The sequence below is a fragment of the Euprymna scolopes genome, chromosome 14, assembly GCF_053919585.1.
Source record: "Euprymna scolopes isolate OS-2025 chromosome 14, ASM5391958v1, whole genome shotgun sequence".
NCBI lineage: Eukaryota > Metazoa > Mollusca > Cephalopoda > Sepiida > Sepiolidae > Euprymna > Euprymna scolopes.
In genome coordinates this window covers 96,679,652-96,700,389 of record NC_136495.1, presented here as the reverse complement: position 1 = coordinate 96,700,389, position 20,738 = coordinate 96,679,652, and the positions used below count along the sequence as shown (strand labels likewise).

The following is a 20,738-nucleotide window of genomic DNA, read 5'->3' as shown; positions in this document are numbered from 1 at the left end:
AAATTTATCTTTAGTTGACCTTTGACAACTAAATATTTTTGTTTACTAGCCAAATAGAAAAGTTACTAGCCAAACCCACATGATTTTTAGAATATGACATCTGTGACGAGTATGTACATCATAAAGGTTTTTCTGTTTATTAATGTTAATGTCTTTGGTGTGGTTTCAAGTAAGGGCCACATCATATGGTTTGGTGATCCCCTGGTGCAATCAGGTGGCCAGAATTATAAAAATATAGATAAAAACTGGCTTAAGTTAGTTCTGTGACGAGTATGTATATCATAAAGATTTTTCTGTGTTTATTTTTAACAAGTGTAATTCTAAATATACAACAAATTTTATGTTGATACTTGCAGGTATAAACATTCTAATTTCTTCAGATATTTTTTAAATAGCCTTCGTTAAAAAAAAAAAAAGAAGAGTATATTGTTCTATTAAACTTTTATTGTTTAAATAATTTAACTTTGTTCGTTTTATCTATATATATATATATATATATATATATATATATATAAAAGTTGAATAGGTATTTTTCACTCAGTAGTGAGATTTGGAAGATTGTCAGTGAAAGAAATACAGTCACCAAAAGATAAGCGTTTCATTATTTCTAGTCGACACTTTGAAAAATCACTCGCAAATGCAACTGTTTCATTCGCAATGTAGAACTCTGCACAAAGGTAATTTATGTCTGGCAGTGTTCTTAGATATGTTTTGTACAAAAATTCATCTGATAAGTATTGAAAATCAACAAAGTCTGATGTTAAAAATAGCTTTTCTCGCTTATAGATAAAAAAATAATAATTTTACAGGGAAATATTTTACGTTACACTAGCTAAGGGAGATAATAAAATTTTAGCAAATCATTTCTTAAAAAAAACAACAGATTAATTGTAATCTGGAGATATAGCTTAGTGGTAGAACATTCGACTATAGATCGAATGATCCCCTGTTCAACCCCGGGTATACCTCACCATTTTATTTTAATATTTTCTTATTAATGAGTTCAATTTACGATAAAAGAACAGGTACCATTTAAAATTGCCGCAAATGATTTCTTTGTTTGCATATTTTAAAACTAAACATTAATTGGAAGTAACTTTTCCAGGGTATTCATCGTCAAGCCCAAATATTAGCTGACGTGATATTGTAAACAAACACTGACAGAATTTGATAAACAACATTATCATTATTATTTTTTTATTTATTTTTTGTTTTGTTGCGAATTAGTCCACCGGGCAAATTATTCCTCGTGATATATAATAATCAATAGAGGTTTAGTTCTATAATACGTATGCAATCTGCATAAATTAAAGTATCATGTTTAAGCATATTGTACAACCGGACAATGCTGGGCTACCAGCTAGTTGAAGTATAGACTGACTATTTATTTTCTCTTCTCACCATGTCTGTAAATCGTTTACTAAGAAAGGAAAGTCGCAATGCAAATGCCTAAAATATAATGCACCAGAGGTGAATCTCAAATAATGTCTTTTATTAAATTTGTTCTTGAGTTTCATAAGTGATAGAGAAAGGACTTTGCCAGGGTGAGCTTCTCTTTCTTTATTTATGATTAATCTTATATATAATATTTTGATTGCAGAAACTCCTCTCTGGACCAAATTACCATAGGTTTGCATTAACAGATGCCACATACAAATTTATTATGTCTAAACTATTATTCATCTTCTTATATAACTTTTGCACACTGTTACATACACATTCAGTCGTGATATTAAAATGCTACATTCCATCCATGGAGAACCACCATCACAATCGCAACATTATAAGAGGAAGGAGTTCCTACTTTTCTCTCTAACTGAGACAATTTTTATTTTTGTACCTTTTCTCCACGTTAAAAAAACGACCCTGGTGTCTAACTCTGTCCTGTGGGGAGGCATAGTAAATAGGTATATATTTAGTCCTACTACTTCTACCAGTTGTAACCGGGTACCATTCTGTATTTTTCTACTACAGTGACATTACCCTCTCCATAATTGGAAGATTACATACATAGACATAGCATATTCCTTCCAAAAATCAAAATTAATAATTTCTCCCCAACAATGTTTTGGCATTTACAATTGGCTGAAACCGGACATTCTCATATTCCAGAATGAAACAAATTCCTACATTAATGACCACATCTAACAATTGACAAACACAGTGTTGCTCTCCACAGGAAACACTATCGTTAAAACGAACATTTACCGATTATGAATCACTCAGAAACGGACATTTACATATTGCTAACCTCATATAATGCCATATTTACAGATAAAATATTGCATAAATACGGTTGGATTTTCCTACATCGATTGCCTATACGTCTGTCGCTATCCACAGGCCACACTAGCAAGCGCTAAAATAAAATAAACAAAAAATATAAACTACTAACCTCTCATAAACAAACAGTTAATTACTGATAGCCTTATTACGTGGAAATGACGTGTGCAACTAAAATAATTCATATACACACAGTTTTCTCCATCTATGCTTGCATATCAAGAAATCTCAAAACAAATTTATACACATAGAAATGTAAACATGTTTGAGGAAATGTCGATATCTGATTACCCTGGTCAAATCACCGCTAAATATAATCGGCCACGTCCATCAAACTTAAACATCGCATCAGAAACTCAAAAACAAACTTTAGCAAACTTTATTTTGATTATAACAATTTTCTAAAAATGACTTTTTATTCAATATAGAGGCTTTTGGGCAGTCACAAAGTAACGATTAAAATTGCTTTGTTTGCAAAAAATTAATGAAATAGATAAAGCCTTTAAACTGTCGAATAACAATTCATGGCTTTAAAATCCTTAGAATATTCTCATTAAATATCAGAATGTCATAGCCAAATCACCGCTAAAAATAATCGTCCGCATCCATCAAACTTAAACATTGAATCAGAAACTCAAAAACAAAATGAAACAAACTTTATTATTTTGACAAATAATTTTAAAGCCATGACTTTTTATTCGACAGTTTAAAGGCTTTGGAGGATTCACAAAGTAACTATTAATTAACAAACAATTAAAATTGCTTTGTTTACAAAAAATAAACAAAATAGGTAAAGCCTTTAAACTGTCAAATAAAAATTTATGGCTTTAGTACATTCTTATTTAATTAGAAGATTGAAAGTTTGGGAAGTTTTTCATTTCTTGGCCTTCAGACCAACATCATATAATTTATGTTTATTACTTATTTGTCATGTTATTTGACCAATAACTTTGTGTTATTTATTTCTTACTTTTTCAAGTACACATGGAAAAAAAAAAGAATTAATAATTTTATTTCATTTTGGTAAGAAAGATAACAAATTAGTAATTCGTTCTTACTAAAATAATAATGGGAAATACATCTTTTCTGGTAATAATAAAAATGAAGTTCGTTTCATTTTGTTTTCGAGTTTCCAATTCGATGTTTAAGTTTGATGGATGCAGACAATTTTTTTGCAGTGATTTGGCCATTTCGATATCGATATCTACCAGTATCGCCCCCCCCCTCCGACTCTTTCAAATGAAAACCTGCCATGAAGAAAAAACATGGGTACTTGTGCTCTGAAATGATAATCCTATTATTTTAAAAGCCATTCTTAACAATTTTATAAATTTTTTATATATATATATATATATCGTGAAGCTTGCATTTAACCCAAATGAAATATTGAAAAACAGCAAGGTGGCACAAGCACCATGACTTAAAAATGTACACCTGTTCAAACTATTGACACGGTAATATTGTTCCCACTCCCTCAAAGAGGGGAAAGTGTTTGGTGACTATTCTGTGCCTCCACATAACAATTTCCTAACAAAAAAAATATCATAAAGCTTGAATTCAACTTGAATAAAATATTTAAAACTAGCGAGGCGCACAAACACCATGATTTACAAATGTAAACATGTTCGAACTACTGACATGGCAGTATCACCCCCACCCCCTCAGATGAAAACCTGCCATGAAATACATACATTGATACTTATGCTCTTTTGCCCCCCCCATGCTGAAATAATAACATTTTGAAAGCCATTCTTAACATCGGGAGGGTGTTTGGTAACTATTCTGTGCTTCCACCTAACAATTTAATAATAAAAAAGATATTGTGAAACTTGAATTTAACTTGTATGAACTATTTAGAAATAGCGAGGTGAAAAAATGCACAAGCAGCATGATTTAGAAATGTAAACATGTTCGAACTATCAACACAGCAGTATCGACCCCACCCCCTCAAATAAAAACCTGCCATGAAAAATAAACGTGTACTTGTGCTCTTTTGACACCATGCTGAAATAATAATGTTATTATTTTGAAAGACATTCGTAACATGGGGAGAAGAGGGTGTTTGGTAACTATTCTGTGCTTCCATCTAACAATTTAATAATAAAAAAAAAAGATCGTGAGGCTTGAATTTAACCTGAATAAACTATTTAAAAATAGCGAGGTGGCAAAGGTGCACAATCAACTAAAACATGTTCACCTTTGCTTATTTTTGTTTTTTGCTTTTGCTATTTACTAGTAAGGTTGACGGTTACATTTCTTTACACGTGCACACATTTGGGGGAGGGGGTAATTAAAACATTACATCCACCTCCACATTTTTTGTTACAATTACAACTTTTGCCTTTTGCTATTTACTAGTACAGTAGACAGTTAGATTTCTTTTACATGCGCACGTTAACATTTGGGGAGTGGGGTAAATTTTTACATTATGTCCACCTCCACATTTTTCGTTACAATGACCACTTTTTAGGTTTTTGTCTATCCTGATTATGAAAATCTCATTCAAATTTTGTGCAGACAAGTGCTTCTAGAGATATAAATACATGTATTCTGCACTGTAATTCAATGCCTACTTGATTTGTACTCGCGTGCATGGTACAAAAATTTGATTCTCTCCTATCGACACTGTCGCAAACCATGTCAATTGTGGATGGGTATGCTGCCTACGATTTTCACAATTAAATTTGGGGGATTTATTTATCTCCCATCCCCAACTAAAGAGGGGACCCTTTGCTCTGACATACATTCTTTACATGGGGATGTTGGGGGTGTCTATTCCAGGGGAGGTTGGTGGTGTCTTTTCCGAAAGCTGTTCTTAACATGGGGAGTTTCTAGCAATCTAAACAGTTTATGTATAGTGAGAATCCCTAAATTCTAAAAAAAAATCTGTTTCTACATTCTATTCTTATTCTAATGGACCATTTTTCCTAATTTTATTATTGCATATGGATTTACACATTTCCTTATTTGCTTTTTTCAGATTCAAACAGTACCTGCAGGTTATCAACAACCATAGTTTACTTTTTTGCGAGGAGGTGGGGGGGGGAATGCTTATACCAGGCAAGCCGGTTAATGGGTCCTGCTAGTTTAAAATAAAATATCAATCAGCTTTAAATATTCAAATTGATTGGAAATACAATTTTATTTTTTCAGAACATGACCAATAAATGCCATGAATAACCGACAAAACAGAATTAAATATGTACCTTGTATTAAAAATGCTGCTAATGTCCAAGAAACAATTAATAATTTGTTTTTTTTATATATATTTACCAGTTGTTCCTACTCGGTGTTGTCCAGGATTTCTTTGGATAACAAGGTTCAAGTGTAGTATTGAATCGTTGGAATACTTGACCTATGTTATCCAAATTGATTGAAGATATGGTCATCAATGATTAAAACATTAAATTTAAGTTACTATTTAACTGAATACTATTATTATTTTATCTGATATTTAATTGGTAATTTTATAAGTAACTAGGAGTATCTACTCAATGTTGCTCTGGAATCATTCTAAGCATCCAAGTTTCTCTCCAAATTTGCCAATACATGTTATTTAGTGTGCATTATACTCAGTCATATTACTATTTCATTATGGTTACAATCTTCGTCACCTCTGAACGTACGGATGACTCCCTTTACTCTGTGGTGGTAGATGGAGCTACTTACAAAAATATATCTGTATATTTGAACAATAGTTTTAATCCAATTTATTTTCTTTGCAAAGATAATAAAAATAAAACAAACCTTTAATGAAATTCCTGATGTTGTGTTTATTTTTTTAAAAAATAGTGTTTTATTTTTGTCAGGAAATGTAATTTTATTTGATATCAACTAAATTCGCAGTGATAGTTTTTGTTTTTATTCAATATGTGAAAATAGTATTACCGGAATTCTTTTTTATTATTTTCTTTCTTTTTTTTAATCTAGAGGTGTTTAGTAAAGAAAATTTTTAAATTCTATTATTTATAAACCAATAAAATTCATAGATTTTAAAAACAAATAAAAAAGACAAATAAATAACAAAAGATTTTTTATTTATAACTGGCATGAATACCCTGCATTGCCCGGGTTGACATGAAGTTTGGTTTGGACACTCCAACTATATAATGGATATTGAGCACTTTAATCGATATCCCCACAACAATTTCAAAAATAAAGGAACGGATAAAAACATGAAAATGTAATTATCCAAAAAAGAAGTATGTGACATCCTCTGATATTTCAGCAGAAGGGATATATAGAGAACAAACTATTCTCTGGATATTGAGCATTTTTGTTGCCCGTGCACTGGAACCCTGGGAATCATCTGTGCAGGGTGTCACGCTGGTCGGGAGATTCAAACCTGGCAGCGAGTCATCTGACTCCATTAGCAACCACCATTAAACACAAGAAATACAATTGAAATTAAAACATTTAAAACTGTCAAGATAGTTATATATATATATATAACTTGGTGAGTTAGAAGAAAGTAAATTCGATTCTATAAGAGGAGACTTATCGGGATAATACAAAGCTCCACAAATTTCAATGGAGCTTATATACGAGACAATAAGAGTGGAAAATGAAGTCACAAAAACTATGTATTGGTATATATAGAATGAACCAGGGTATACATACATTTAGTTGGGGGATAAAAAGGACTCTTTATACCAAGGTATTTCGAAGCCTATGCTTCTCATCAGAAGAGTAGAGCAGATGCTAGGTAACATAATGGGGATGTGATGTCTAACGAGGAATTCATCAGCAACAAAATAAATCAATAAAATTATTGATGTTGTTAGGGGGAATTATATTGAACTCTAAAATAAAGGAGGAGTGTATTATATAAAGTGTAATGTAAAAAGGTGTATAGGGTTTCTATTATAGTCTTAAAGAAGTATTGTCTCCTATATATATATATACTAGCAACAGACTTGCCATTACCCAGAATCTAATAAAATAAACAAATGTTCCATATCACTAAACAGGCAACAAGTCACTTTTGCCGACCAAGGACATTAAATCACAATTATATATATATATATATATATATATATATATATATATATACACACACTAGCAGAAGACTTGCTGTTGCCCAGGATCTAATAAGAATCAACAAATGTTCCACACCACAAAACAGGCAAGTCACTTTATTATAGACAAAGAACATTAAATAACGATTATATATAACTGTTATTTAATGTTCTTCATCGATAATAAAGTGACTTGTTGTCTCTTTAGTGGTGTAGAACTTTGTTGATTCTAAATCCCGGGCAACGGCAGGTCTTCTGCTAGTATATATATATATATATATATATATATATATATATATATTTAATGTTCTTGGTCGATAAACTTCTTGGTTACTTGGTCTTCTGGCTAAGATTACAGTGTAGTATCTGTTCACAGCATTCCAGCGACCTCATCACCCCTCCCCCACCAAAAATAAAAAGAAACTAACAATTATCACATTTTAACTAATACTAAACGCAAACACCCGATGTAATGCTTGCAAGATTGCATTGTGACAATGAAACAGACACTATTATTTTTGGAATATGACAAGTAAGGACAAAATATATGCTGTGTCGATTTTTTTTAATGTATTTTTGTTTTTTAAGGAGGAGATAATGCCTGATAGGAAATTACTTGTTTACTTGGTCTTCTGGCTAAGATCAAAGTGTAGTATCTGTTATTAGCCCTCCAGCGACCTCATCAGTCTGGCGTTGCTCGGGACTGTATATAACAGTAAAAAAAATTAAGGATATTCTTAGGATAGAGGAATTTTTTATCATTTGCTATATCGAACAAAAGAATATTTTACCTACTCTAGGACGAGTATTAAACTACACATATAAAACAATTGTACCTTTCCTAGGACAAATAACTTACAACACATATATGAAATAAAATTATTTCATATATGTACTTACACTACTTACGTGATTTTTGGAATATGACAAATAGGGACGAAATATATTGTTTCGATTTTTTTTTAATGTTTTTGCTTTTTAAGGAGGAGATAATGCCTGGTAAGAAATTACTTGGTTACTTCGTCTTCTGACTAAGATCAAAGTGTAGTATCTTTTCTAGCATTCCAGTGACCTTATCCCCCCCATTTGTTTTTTAAGGAGGAGATAATGCCTGATAAGAAACTACTTGGTTACTTGGTCTTCTGGCTAAAATCAAAGTGTAGTATCTGTTCACAGCATCATCACCCCCCCCCCTCCAAACAAAAAAAACAAAAAAAACTAATGCTTACCACTTATGTGATATTTGAAATATGACACATAAGGACGAAATATATTCCGCGTCGATTTTTTTTAAGGTATTTTTGTTTCGTTTTGTTTTTTTGCCTCGAAAGAATTTAAGCTGAAATAACTATTATGTGAAATGAACTGAATAATGATGAAAAAAATATTTGGAGGAAAAAAAAAACATGATCTAAGGAAAAGAAAAAAAGAAATATTGGTTAGTTAAAATCAAGTATTGATTTATCAGATTAATCACTATCGATGACACAATTCAACAAGATAATTTTATCTTAGATTACATTATGCCCTCAAATATCAGACCCATCCTCTATATTTGATTTGCAATCAAATATACTTGCTTTATTAAATACCAGCTATGCTTTACTTGTAACGGCTATCAACCTGATCAGGTTAGGTCGATTTCCTTCCAATAAAGTATGGTGTCTTTTACTTTCACTGATTCTGAGCTAGGAGAAAACATAGCTAGCCCTTCCCAATTCCATAATTGAAGATCAACTGCTTGTGGTAATAATATTGCTAAGTCACTGCTCAGTTGCACCAAAGAGGTAAGGAGGGTTATTTGTGGATGAACTCTCCTTCTTAGCATCCAGCTACATGCTCAAATTTATTTAGTGCTGATGGACACGCAATAAGAGTAAAAAAATTCAGTTGTCAACGGAGGACTTCAGTTTGTATTCTATCCACATAGCATCAGCACAAATTGCAATGAAGACATTTGTTGTTGAGAACTTCAAGTCTATACAGATCAGCAGCTCTCATTGGTCATGTTTTGCAATCATAGAGAACAATTGTCCACACCCTAGTCTGATAAATACATTTCTTGATACCCAGTTAAATGTCTCATTGACGCCATAGTGACTACTAGAGACAAATGAAGTTGGCTCTTGCAGCTCCTGTATGGCATTCGACCTCGATTGCCTCTTGTCGATATGGTGTAATGGTTGAACCAAGAGCATTGATCTCTGTGGAAGCAGACGGAACAGAGTTCCACAGGCGTGCAGTTCTTAGAAAGAAGCTTTGTTCATGGAATCTACATTTTGATTTAGGCACAGATAAAGAGTGGGGAAAATTTTTGACAGTGGATTAGGCTAGACGGGTGTTTTTCGTGAAAGATTGGCGAGGGGGGACCAGAGATTAGAGTTCAGACGAGCACCTGCCATGGAAATAACGATAAAACAAGGATAGGCTCGCAACGTCTCTTCTGTGGGAGAGAGGTTGCAGGGAAGAGAAAAGGGCATCCCCCACTAAGCCACAAAGTCTATTTTGTACTCTGTCAAGGCAGGATAGGCTGTTTTTAGCAGCTCCTGCCCAGATATGGCAACAGTATTCCATCCTTGGACGTACTTAGCTTTTATATAGATAGAGAATTGCATCAGTAGTGAGATATCTTCTGGAGCGGTAGAAGGATCCCACCATCTTTCCAGCGACCTTGGCAACAGACTTGATGTACGTGTTCCATTTCAGATCAGGAGTAAAGGTCAAACCCAGAAGCTTGTCAAAACACGGAGCCTCACCCAGACAAGAGCCATCCATCACAATTGATGCCAGATAGGGATCAAAGCGTTGATGATGTAAGGATAGGAGTTTGGTTTTAGATGCATTAAAGGTAACCAGCCACGTCTTCCCCCACTGAACCACGTGCTCGCGATCAGAGGAGAGAGAATCAGAGAGAACTTTGCCATTTACAGCCTTTGATGTGTTGCCGTAGATGGTCGTGTCATCAGCATAGATGTCAACAAATGATTTAAGTATGTGTTTAGGGAGATCATTGATGTAGATCAGGAAGAGAGTTGGGCCCAGGATTGACCCTTGAGGGACTCCAGCATTAATACTGCAAGCCTCTGATTTTTGTCCATCGACCACTACTCTTATGAGCCTATCGGAGAAAAATGATTTAATGATTGAGAAAACATTTCCAGTTATACCGTAGCTGGAAATCTTGTGAAGTAGGCCCTTATGCCATACCTTGTCGAAGGCCTTTGATATGTCAAGAGCAATTGCCCTAGAAAGGAAGCCTTTGTCAAGAGATTCACTAATCCTGTGAGATATAACCGTTAGCACATCTGCTGTAGATCTTGCAGAACGGAAGCCATATTGTGTGTCACTAAGAAGGTTATTTCTGCTGCGGTGGTTGACTATTTCTCTATTTAATATGGATTCCAGCAACTTACTCATTACGCACATACTGAGAGGGAGATGACTTATCACCTGAATTCTTAAATACAGGCCATACTGATGAGGTTTTAAACAGTTTCGTAAGTATGGGAGCAAGTTCTGGTTGAAGCTTTTTTAACACTATAATTGGGATGCTGTCAGGGCCAGTTGCTTTACTGGAATCAAGGTTCTTGATTAGCTTGGTGACCTCATGAACAGATATTTGTATGTTACCTAGCGTGTTCTGTGTTATAGGAGGAAATATGGGAAGTTGATGGCCTTCGTCGCATAGGGTAGAATTAGCTGCAAAGTTCTTTGCAAATAGTTTGGCCTTGTCTGATGCTGACTAGATGACCTCTGGTCCATTGATAATGGTTGGGATAGAATGCACACTTCTGTTCAGGATCCTATTTGCTATTTGCCAAAACTGGTGGGAACCAAGCTGCTGATCAGCTACTTTGGATTTAACAGACTGGGCATATAGCTCTCTTGCATTTTTTATTACTCTTTTACAGTGGTTGCTGGCGTTCCTGAAAGTAGCTTTAGTCTCAGTGCATCTATTACGTTGGTAGTTATGGAAAAAGTGATTTCTGTGCGCGATGCAGCAGCACATTCTGGGGAGAACCATGGCTAGCTGTTAGGTTTTTGTTGGAATTTTTTAGATGATATGAATCGGTCTGTGCCTACAATTAACCATTCAGTCGGATCTGATACTATAGAGGACACTTCCTTTTTAAACATGGAGTGTAGAGGTAGATCAGATATGAATGTACGGAAGCTATCCCAGTCAGCCATAGAGTATCGGTATACAGTACGGTGGAGGGGTACATCTGGGGACTTATTACATTTCATTTTTATCTTAACTGATACGACGGAGTGGTCAGAGGATCCTAGAGGTCTATTGTGTAGTTGAAGAGAGTGAAGGAAAAGGAACACCCTTTTTAAACACCAGTTCTCCTCGAACGTTTTCGGCATCACTACAAGGATGTCCATGATCTGGCATTTGCTTGAATTATACACCAAAGTGAGACCCTATCAGCTGTGAAAAGCAGCTGCAAATTCAACAAAACAAGACTGAGTTGTTGCTACCCAATACTGTTCGAGGATATGCCACAGGTTGAAGATTACCTATACCCAGACGAAAACCACCCTGAAATAGGTGTCTTCGAAAATCACAAACACTTTTGAAACTGCACAAAAGTAGAAATGAAACGCTTTGGCTAATATATTGATGAGGCTGAATCAATCTCCCATATTTGAGCAAATTTTCTTGTCACCTTTTTTTTTCTTTAAGAACGGAAGAAGGATCATCTTACTCCAATTGGTGAGTAAGTCTCAAAACACCATATTGCATTGAAAACGTAATATACCCACAGGGTAAAAACTTCTTGAATGCTCTTATAAATTTCCATGAGTGTATCATTTTCGTTTGTAGCTTTGTTATGCAGATGTGTTAGAATGTCTTGGACTTTATCAGTGTTGAAGACCCTATGTTGCAACCATATTTCTCTGTGTCAACAGCCATATGTGTTATAATAAGAAAGTTGGATGATTAAGTAGTTCCTCAAAATACTCTTTTCATCAACCTAGCTGTTCGGTCAGATTTGTGATAACAAACTAACTGTACTGACCTGACGTTTTTTCACTTTCATTCTTATTTAGTACTCTTAAAAAAAAATTGTTTATTTTAATTAATGAGTTCATAAATGTCTACCATTTTGACTATCTTATGATCTGTACTTGAATGTAGTATCTTGATCATGATACCAGATTTTGACATGACTAAAAAAAAAAATTTTTTAATTCTATAATAAACTTTCTTGGTCTCTAAGATCAAAATGTAGTATATTTTCTGTTCTTGCTCAGAGAAGAAATTCTTCATGGCTGTGGTAATTTTTATTTTTCACCTAATCCAGAGTGGGTGGTAAGTAAATAGGGACACAATATATGCATTTTTAGAATTTAATTTTTTTTTTTACTAACAAGTCATCACTTATAAAAACCAGAAGACCCTGAAAAATAAGAGTTAATTCAGTTGGATGATGAATTTTATGATAGAAATAAAAATGATACATAGAATAAACAAAATTTGATGACTGAGGACAGGTATTTGTTAACATTAGACTTAAAGACTACCATGTTGTTGCCTGCAGAGAAGCAGTTCCATGATAATGTGTTTTACAGATGAGAAGTTAACAAAATTGACTTGGATGCTATTATCTGGGATCAAAACCAATGCATTGAAGTTTACAGTGGTACCATCTAAACTAAGGATAGATGGATAATCAAAACTAAAATTTAATGCAGTTGAACGTATAAATGTATATTTGCATATATATAGAGGAGCCTTTTAAGTCAACTTACGTCTGTCAAATTACAATTTTTCAATTTTGACTACTTAGCAGCTATTTTTACCGGCTAACACCAAATTCAATTTGTTTCACAGATCCGAATCCCATGTATATCAAGTTTCAAGTCTGTTGAACAAAAATTGTTTTCTTTTCTGCACACACACACACACACACACACACACACACACACACACACACTTTTATATATATACTAGCAGGTCGCCTGTTTCTGTGTAAACATGATATTTTAATTTATTTATGCAGATTTCGTATTTATTATTATAGAGCCAATTCTCTATTGATTATTATATTATGTCCAATATATAATTGTAACTGTCTAGTGTAGCTCGGTCGGAAATTATGCTTCGATATATTTTAATTTTATACGGATTCATGTTTACACTATTGATTATTATTAGTGTTGGAATGATTAATCAGAAATTGGAAAAATCAACAAATTTGGGGGTATCAGAATCGAAAAATTGGTGCCTATTTTTCAATGCCAAAACGATTCTTTAAATTGTCTATTTTTTATTTGATTTTGTTTAAAGCAAAGTCTTCCATTGCTGGTAATAATGATAATATAATAAATATTTCTTGATTTTAAAATACCAATAAAACTAAAATTTAAAGATCATCCTCCACAAGTGTGTTTTTATGTTTAGGAAAATATCTACATATTTAACATGTGTGTTTTTTTTTTGTTTTTTTTTACAGAAATCGGGTAAAATAAGAACTCTATAATTAAATAGTTAGAGATTTATAAAGAATCGGAATCGGTAATTGTAGCAGAATCGGGAAAAATATTGGAATCGTCCCATCACTAATTATTATATTGTACGCAATATATAGTAGTGATTTCAAAAGTTTTTAAAAAATATGACTTCGGTACCATCAGTTAGAATAGCACTCCACCCTTAGTTGTTACCATTTTAGCTATCGTTAAATGGATTAGAAATAGACATGAACTGACTTATAGATGTATAGTTGTGCATGTGTAGAAAGCACTTTAAGTCGACTTACACTTGCCAAGTTCCATGTTTTTTATTTTTATATATATATATATATATTTTTTTTTTTTCAATTTTGATCCATTAGGAGCTAGTTTTACTGGCTAAAGACCAAATTGAATTTGTTCCACAATCCAAATAAAAAAAATATATATCAAATTTAAAGATTGTAGACCAAAAATTGCATGAGTTTGGTAGAGACTGTTCTACAGAAAGACATGGTCATATATATATATATATATATATATATATATATATATATCGGGACAAGATCAAAGTGTAGTATCTGTTCTTCAGATGCTGCACTTCTATTTCTTGTTCTCTTTTGGTGGAGGAGAAATCCTTCACGACTGAGACAATTTTTATTTTTGTACCTTTTCTCCACGTTAAAAAACGACCCTGGTGTCTAACTCTGTCCCGTGAGGAGGCATAGTAAATAGGTACATCTTATCTAACAGCTATGTTATAAGTTATTTGCATTCTAATTTTGAACCAGTTCTTGAAAGTGATGACGGTTGAAAGAGTTCTCATTCCGAATCTTATAATTTTGCACAAAATAAGGGAAGAAAATAAATGCCTAATGGCCGAGGTTCAAACTCACAATCAGTGTATCTAAATGTTTTACACTTAACTCTAATACTAATGTTTTACATTTAGAAATCAATTCGTTTCAACATATAAATCAAACAGCTGTTATTTTTTTGTTGTTGTTTGTGGTGTAAGTATTACATGAATGAGTGAGAAATCGCTTAAGTTGTCTTAGTGAACATTGAATACTGTATAGAGGCATGCAAATGTAATAAAATGATAATATTCAAAAGTTGTGGTTGTATATAAAGTTTAATTTCTTTTTAACTAATTTATGAATGATGATTTAAATAATTGGCATTTGCATTAGCTAAGTAATTAGTAGATGGATTGTTAACTCACATCTGTTAAAATAAAGAAATGTTGGTTTATTATTGCAATGAGAAATTCATAGAATTATTAAACAGTGAAGTGAACTCGTCCTAATTCTATTTCTCATGAATGAAAAATTAAGTATCATTGTTGGAGGAGGGGGTAATGTAATATCTATTCTCGTGTCATTAGACCATCTTTTAAGTAACTATCTTTTTTTGTTGTTGTTTTTTTTCTTTTTCTTTTCTTTCTATTGCCATGTTACCATACTCACGGGCATTACCTTCTCCTTTATAGGGGGTGATCCTATAAGGTCTTACCTCCTTTTATGGGGAGTGGGAGTATAGGTTTGTTCCTCATTAATTTTTCCGTTTGGAGGGGGGGGGGTTAATGTACTATCAGTATTGTTGATGTGATATCATCTTCCAAGACATTCATTCATTTAGGAGGGGAGGGTGTTCGTCATGATACTATGCTCTTAATCATTATCTCCTCTTTTGGGAATCACTGTAGAATATGTTTGCTCAACATTACATCATCCTCTTAAGCTAGCAAAAATATGCGATCAGAAGGAGCATATATGTGCTAGTATTACATAATTCTAATTATTATTTTATTGAATTTATAATTTATGGTTCAAGTAAGAATATTTAGAACATAAATAAACATTATACACATACTAGCAAAGATATCCGTGCTTCACGCAAGACTTTGTTGTATGCTCAAATACCCACTTGCAGTGAGCAACTGTTGCTTAAGGTGTTTAAAATTTTTTAAACTACCTCCTGAAGCGATTGAAATCCAACTATGAACTTTAAAGCAAATAGGTTATATCAAAGTTGACATTTATATTGTTACAAATAAAAATTGAAACAATTACAAGGAAGCACAATGGTTAACCTTTGTTTAGTATAGCAAAGATATCCCAATTTGGTGTGCACCATCCTTAGGCGGGGAAGTTTATGAAGAGCTGCACCAAATATGACCTTGAAAAATGATGTGCACTATCCCTAAGTCAGAGATCATCATCCTGCCAGGTTTGGTCATGATTGGTTCAGTGGTGTGGGCTGTAGGAGAGTTGTACATGTAGACACACACACACACACACACACGGACGCTACTACTTTATATATATATATATATATAGATTGGTCAGTTTAATTTTTTAAGGAAAAAATTCTTCTCCCATGGTGAAGGAAAATAAAGTGAATGAACAGGTTATTTAAAAATCATTATCCCACCATGTGCTGAACAAAAGATATCTGTATCACAAAAAAAAAAAAAAAGAAATAAGAAAAGCAAACAAATGTTGTTTTTTTTACATTAGTAAAATAAGAGCATAACTTAGTTGTGAGACTGCATACCTCTGCCTGACAACGTAAAGATGAGCAAAAATCTTATCTGAACTTTCTTCATATTGTATGAAGTATTACCAAAGTTTAGTAAATGTTGGATGAAAATTGCCCGAATTTCATAAAAATATAAGCAAATTTAAATAATTACAAGCATTAAGAAACAGACAAAGCAAAATGGAGAAAAACAAGAGTATTTTAGTGTGGTGTGACTTTATTAGTGAAAAAATATTTGAAATTGGCAGACAAAGAAATTATATTTTTTGACTTGTGTATTACAAAATAAATTCAATAACAATCATGATTAATTTTCTTAGCAGTTTGTTAAAGCTGGCGATGAAGCATCCTACCGAATGTCAAACATTCACCTGCTATCTCATATATTCCAACTGAGAGATTATTTTGAGATTTTGACCGTCCCTCTTTAGTGCAGTTGTTTGAATTTCTCTTGCACTTGGTTCACTGGATATATTTGCCAGGTAGTTTTTGGAATTATTTTTCATGAGTCCAGTTGCTTCTATAATTACTGAAATGATAGATCTTCCCAAAATTCCAGTTTCTTTTCATGTCACACATAATACCTTGGTATTTTGTTATATTTTCCCTCTCAGCTTTGTCAAGATATGTGTTATAAACTTATTTAATGTTGATATGACTATTAAGATAATGAAAGTAATTATAAAAGATAAGACATAGTTTGCTTAATAAGAACGATTTCATCATTTAAAGAATTCGAGTTTTTTTGTTTCATTTGTGAGCCACATTAACTGTCAGTGTAAGAAGGAAAACAAAATTACTAGTTAATTAGAAAAAATTAAATATTAACTAGATAATATATGCAATTGAATAGCACAATATATAAGCTCTCATTTACCTCACACACAAACATAAAAATAAATAAAATTTTAATTTTATTCTATTTGCTGCAGGTGACATTGATATTAACTGCAATATAACAAAACAACATACTGGTTTATATGTATTTCAAGAAATTTGAAACTCCTACCATTTTGAAAAGAGGTGTTTTGTCAAAAAATATGGAACACAGTCATATACATTAGATCACTGTGTAGTAATCAATAAAAGTTACTATTTGGGGGGGGGCTATAGAAAAACTACTTGTTTTTTGTCTTCTGTTCTCAACACCAGAAAATTTCCATTTCTTGCATTATGATTATAGTCTTCTAATACTTTTTCTCTATATAAAAGATTGGAAACTTGCTTACATCAAGTTTTTTTTTATTTCAAAATGCTCATCTGTTTTTTTTTTAGCATGAATATATTCCGGAATAGGTTTATAAAGTATGAGAAATAGTAAATGATAACAACTAAACTATGTAATTCAATATTCTCATATTTTTAGGAAGTGAATAGTTTGTTAGCCTGTCTTGGACGTCTATGTATTATTTAGAAGAGATAAAGAAGTTGAATTCAAATAATATGGATGTCTTTTTTTGCTGTTTTATAAAAGAATTTCACTTATGATAAGGATGGACTTGGTGTCAAGGAGTTGCATGTGAGTAGTAAATAGATAGAGAGTAAAATTCTTTGCTACCCTCTTTGTAGGAATGTGTACTTGAGAAAAAGCAGTTTAGCAGGAATAAATCTTATCTAAGAAATAGCACAGTCTGTAAACTGAAGTACCTAATTATGTTATTTACTGCCTCTCCAGTGGGTTATACACAAAATCAGGTGTGGATTTGATAAGTGTTTCTGTAGAACGGACTGAATTTAAACTTGCTATGCTGATGAGTTCATGTCATTAACCATTTAGTCACTATCATTAAAGTACCTAGTTATGAACGGGTAAGGTGTTCCTAAGCTTTGTTTTAAGTAAAAAAAAAAAAAAAAAAATTGTTAAAGTATTAAACGTTTTTGTTTTTTATAGACTATTTTGTAAAAAGGTATTCTCTTCTATTATTATTATTACTATTATTTTTGTTGTTTTGTTTTGTAGTTAAAAGGTAATCAAATAATTTTTGGTGCTTCTAAATCGTAACAGCAAAATTCAAATATCGAAATATTGAATTCCAAGTAAAACAAGATACCTACGTAATGTTTATGTCGCAAAGAATCCAAAAATGACAAAAAAATGATCAGATAGAAAAATAATTAATGAACAAAGAAATTTGTAAAATCAAGTGAAATTGACTTCCCTTTTGCTTACGTCACATGCCGCAAATACAACTCAAAATGTTGGACACAGTTTCTCCATAAAATCTTTATCGAAAACTGTTTTTCATTAATAATTATATTTCTATCGTATCGTTTTTCATAATTTTTAGATACTCTTTGCGACGACAATTACGTAGGTACCATTTGTTTTACTTGAAATTCAATATTTTGCTTTTCAAATTTCACTCTGACGATGTAGAAGCACCAATTTTTTTTTTATCAAAGTTTAAACCAAACTGGTGATTGTAAAAGGAAAATGTCAGAACTTAGTTATCGGTATTTTTTTTTTTTTCTTTCTCAATAAAACAATCTTAATACTTGATTTTTAAAAATAACTTTCTTGTGGTGAGTTTAGGCATCAGGCTAAAACGTCATTGTGATTTGATATATGATTTGAGTTGCTGATATGTGATTTGATATATGATTTGAGTTGCTTGGTAATTTATATCATCTATCTTCTGTCAGTTTTGTAAATTTAATGAAACAAAAATTTGTTTTTTTAATTAAAAGAGACTAATATTAAAAAGAATGATAATCAAGTGTAATGTTCATTTCTAAAAATGACTTTCATTTCTTTTAAAGCCTGCATTGTCAATGAATAAAAATATTGAATTTCAGCTGGTATTTATAAGATAATCGTTCTAAGATGCTTACAAATATTTTTATTTCACATAGATCTATATAATTTAATTATCCATATGACTATGCAAGCTGTTGCTAAATCTTGTTTTCAATATATTAACTTTTCACCGGAATTTTATTTTTGCTTTTTTAATTTTGAAAAGAGGAAGAAATGCACACAAAATGAAAAATCCTTTAAACTTTTTTTTTTTTTTTTTTTTCCCCCGCAAACAGCACTATGAAGACGAAAAATTATTCTTGAAAAAATTCCTTGAGCTTTTATTATTTTTTAAATTCCAGTTTTAGTTTAACTGAATTAATTCTTGTTACGATAAGTAACTATTTTAAATGCAATTACTTTAATAACTTGACATAATACATTGCAATTTTTAACGTCTCCAATGTCAATTAGAATTCTTAGATAATTCTGTTGAAATTTAGATGTGTTGTTTACGTTATTTAAAAATTAATTTATCATTTTTTTTCTTTTTACTTTATTTCACCCCAAACAAAGCATATTGACCTTTGAAATGTAAGAGGCTACTATTTGTGATCGTGTTTAACAGTACTGGAGAGTTGTGATTTAAATATCTGCAAGTTAGTACAGTCAGGGAAGCAGGAAGAAAACTGGAAGGGAATTCCAAAGTCTGGCAGTTCAAGGAAAGAAACTATTAGAGTAGAAGGCTTTCTGGCAATAGGGAGCTCAATAGTGAATGGGTGAGATTTTGGTGCTTGTTGGGTTAGTTGGGAGTATGTAGGTTGAGGAATCACAATTGCTATGAGGTCATCAGTGCACATTCCGTAAAGTACTTGTAAAACAGGTGCATGGATGCAACACTGGTGATAGGACATAGGTTGGAGCTTGACCGACAGTGTGAGACCTATTAGATTTGAGATTCTTTTAGGGAAAGTGAGATAGTAATGGTAGATTTACCGTCCCAGATGTGACAATACTCCATGCATTGATGAATTGTGACTTTGGAGTTTAAATATTTTGGAGTTAAAGATAGAAGTTTTAAATAAACCAAATTAACAGTGATAGAAGCAAATGTTAAGTATTACTATAATTTTTTATTGAATGCATAATTAAGAAAAAAATTCTTTATGTAGTAGGGGGCTCTATTTTTCAATAATTTATAGACAGACAACTACTTGAAAATTAATGTAATTAAAATATTTCAAAAAAATTCTATATTTATAATTAATTAGCATGTATCATATTAGAAGAAAACTCATTCTAAGAGATCTTTTTTTCTTTTTCTTTTTTTTTTTTTAAAGAAAAATAACTTTCATCTTTGTAATTTAAAATTTGTGTTTAAAGGAGATCGGTTTGAAATAAAACTTATGTTGTAAACTTCTGCATGCTTATTGCATTTTATATTAGTACTGTTTTTTTATGTATTGAGCACTTGAAAAAAATTTTATATAGATATTATTTTTGCAGCTCTCTAATTTGTTCATCTTTCAGAATTGTCTAATATTTTATAAATAAATGATGAAATTCTTTTCTTTATAGGAATTTGCTACAATTACAAAAGAATTGAGCGCTGCTAGAGAACAATTATTAGAACGAGAAGAGGAAATATCAGAGTTGAAGGCAGAACGAAATAACACAAGAGTAAGTATCAGATT

The 20,738-nt window shown here is 32.1% G+C and overlaps 1 protein-coding gene across 8 annotated transcripts in view; it reads left to right on the top strand.

The window, feature by feature from the left end:
- Positions 1-20,738, top strand: part of LOC145293185 (liprin-alpha-1-like) — a 227,278-nt gene that overhangs the window by 66,722 nt on the left and 139,818 nt on the right. For all 8 annotated transcript variants that reach the window (XR_013869680.1, XM_080139676.1, XM_080139674.1 and 5 more), the window contains exon 2: positions 20,623-20,724. Coding sequence is in view for 7 of the 8 variants with exons in the window: in XM_080139676.1 (XP_079995802.1) it covers positions 20,623-20,724 (102 nt within the window). In the remaining variant the exon portion in view is untranslated. The remainder of the gene's footprint in view (positions 1-20,622; positions 20,725-20,738) is intronic.